This window comes from Rhincodon typus, chromosome 1, assembly GCF_021869965.1.
Source record: "Rhincodon typus isolate 14 chromosome 1, sRhiTyp1.1, whole genome shotgun sequence".
Lineage (NCBI taxonomy): Eukaryota > Metazoa > Chordata > Chondrichthyes > Orectolobiformes > Rhincodontidae > Rhincodon > Rhincodon typus.
The window spans coordinates 1,785,178-1,788,204 of record NC_063332.1 but is presented as its reverse complement, the minus strand read 5'-3'; the positions used below and the strand labels follow the sequence as shown (position 1 = coordinate 1,788,204).

At 51.8% G+C, this 3,027-nt stretch overlaps 1 protein-coding gene across 1 annotated transcript in view; it reads right to left on the bottom strand.

The window, feature by feature from the left end:
- LOC125483690 (disintegrin and metalloproteinase domain-containing protein 12-like) overlaps positions 1–550 on the bottom strand; it is a 191,229-nt gene extending 190,679 nt beyond the window's left edge. Inside the window, exon 1 of the mRNA XM_048599959.1 lies at positions 457–550. Within this exon, the coding sequence (XP_048455916.1) occupies positions 457–550 (94 nt within the window). The remainder of the gene's footprint in view (positions 1–456) is intronic.
- Between the last annotated feature and the right edge of the window lie 2,477 nt (positions 551–3,027).

The window sequence follows — 3,027 nt, the reverse complement described above, 5'->3', positions numbered from 1 at the left end:
CAAGCAAACCAGGTACTACAGCCACTTCGCCTTTCTCAGTACCTGCCTACGGAACCGGATCATCCCCAATGGACTCAAGTCTACATTTAGGCCATCCCAATTTGGCCCTGACCGCGACAACCTCTACATACACATCCAGATCCTCCAAAAATGGTTTTCTCTGTGGATCCTCAAGCACACACTCTCAGCAATGCGCCGGCATCTTCTGGCACAACAATGAAGCCTACCCCAGCTCAGAGCCTCCCTCTCCCAGACCTGCTAAGGACCTCTTCTGTTGTTCATTCTGCGCAGGATGCAGAACCTCAACCAATGCTTTTACTCCGCCCTATCGGACATTAAAAAACGTAAATACACTAAATAAAAATTGCTGAGCTTTTCCAGCAACTTTGTTTTTGTTCCTGATTTACAGCATCCACAGTTCTTTTGGTTTTTATTCAGTAAATACACTAAACTTACCTGTGTTTACCACCAAACACAGGCCTCTTCTCCTTCCCAAGTCCTCAACCCTACCCAGGACTTCCCCCACAATGTGCTTGGCGCCACTGACCATGTGGTCACCATTGCCTCACCCGCTAATGCTACTGATCTTGTCACTTGTGCCGACGCCAGTCACGTCACTTCTGCTGCCGCAAACCATGCCGCTGCTGCCGCCACACACCGCAGACACCGCCACTTCCATCGCCGACACTGAGAATGCCGCTGACACTGCCTACATCAAGGATGGTGCTGCCAATGCCACTCCCACACCAACATCAAGGACAAAGTCACTTCTGCCGATGTCGCCGCTCATGCCTGCAGCGACGATGACAACACCACCGATGTCAACATCATGACTCATGCCACTGACGCACGGACACTGACATTGCCCGACCCACTGCCGACATTGCTGATGATGTCACTAACTCCGCCCCCACACCCAGCTCCAATCCAGCACCGGCTCTACACCCAGTCCCAGCCCCAAGCCTTGCCGGTCCTCACCATCCCCCCAGACCTCCCCCTCACTGAAGACTTTGGTCCTCCATTTCTGAAAGTGCCAGGGGCATGTAAGTCAGGTAGGCTTCCCAGAAAAGAGTGTGAGGTGTTTCAGAAGCAGCTTGACGAACAGTCAGTCCTCAGTAAAGGACTCACTTTCATTCCTTTCTGCCCACAGCATCAATGAATTCCATTCACTTCTGGACGTCAAACACTTTTTTCGCTGCCTCCATGCCTATTTCTTTAACCGCAAGTATAACCCCTCCACCGACCCTTTATCCAACCTCCAACACACCCCATCCTCCTGGACAGCACCCCAAGGCCTCCTACCCTCCCTCGACCTCTTCATCTCCAACTGCCGTCGTGACCTCCCTCTCCTTCCTGGATCTCTCTGTCTCCATCTCTGGCGACCGCCTCGAAACCGACTCCCACAGCTACCTAGACTACACCTCCTCTCGCCCACCTTCCTGCAAGAATGCGATCCCCTACTCCCAATTCCCTCGCTTCCACAGCATCTGCTCCCAAGATGGGGTGTTCCACTCCCGAACATCCCAGATGTCCTCTTATTTCAGGGACTGCAACTTCCCCCCTTTGGTGGTCAAAAGTACTCTAAACTGCATCTCTTGCATTTCCCTCACCTGTGCCCTCACATACCCTCACCATAACAAAAACAGTCAGAATCCCCCTTGTCCTCACATATCACCCCACCAACCTCCATATCCAACGTATCATTCTCTGCCACTTCCGCTACCTACAATCTGACCCCACAATCAAAGATATAGTTCCCTACCCACCCCTATCTGTCTTTCAGAGGGACCGCTCTCTCTGCGACTCCTTTGTCCGCTCGACACTCCCCACTGGTCCCACCACTCCTGGCACCTTTCCCTGCAACCACAGGAAGTGCTACACCTGTCCCTACACCTCCCCTCTCACCTCCATTCAAGGCACCAAACAAACCTTCCACATTAGACAGAGGTTCACCTGCACATCTGTCAACATGGTCTATTGCATCTGCAACAGCAAAGTGTAGAGCTGGATGAACACAGCAGGCCAAGCAGCATCAGAGGAGCAGGAAAGCTGACGTTTCAGGTCTAGACCCTTCTTCAGAAATGGCGAGGGGGAAAGGAGCTCAGAAATAAACAGAGACAGGAGGGATGGGGCTGGGAAAGGTAGGTGGGATGGTGATAGGTGAGTTATCTCTGACTCCAGCACCTGCAGTTCATGCTATCTTTTAGTCAATTGTATATTGTGCTACTACGTCTACTATTGTCCTACTATCTCTATTGCATCTGCTGCTCCCAATGTGACCTCCTGTACATCGGTGAGATCTCGTGGAGGCTTGGACACCGCTTTGTAGAGCATCTGGGCTCTATTTACGACAAACAACACCTTCCGATTGCAAACCATTTCAACTCCCCCTCCCACTCCCTGGGTGACATGTCCATCCTGGGCCTCCTCCAGTGTCACAATGATGCCACCCGCAAACTGGAGGAGCAACACCTAATATTCCGCCTTGGGAGCCTACAGCCTAGTACCCTAAATGTGGATTTTACCAGTTTCAAAATCTCCCCACCCCTGGCCTCATCCCATGACCTCTCATCCCCACCTCCTTGATTTGACACAACCTGTCCATCTTCTCTGCCACCTCACTGACCAATCCCCACCACTCCCTACCTGCACTCACCTATCACTATCCCACCTACCTTTCCCAGCCCCATCCCTCCTGTCTCTGTTTATTTCTGAGCTCCCTTCCCCCTCGCCATTTCTGAAGAAGGGTCCTGACCCGAAACGTCAGCTTTCCTGCTCCTCTGATGCTGCCTGACCTGCTGTGTTCCTCCAGCTCCACACTGTGTTATCTCTGACTCCAGCACCTGCAGTTCATGCTGTCTTTTAGTCAATTGTATATTGTGCTGTCTGCAGCTGCAGCCTGCCTGCCTGGGTCTGCAGCTTGTTTATATCAGTGTCTTTGTTCAAAAACTTTAACCAATACTTGACTTGATTTCCCATTTTGAGTGGCCCATCCGCTACACCCAGCAATCACTTCTCTAGCTTCCC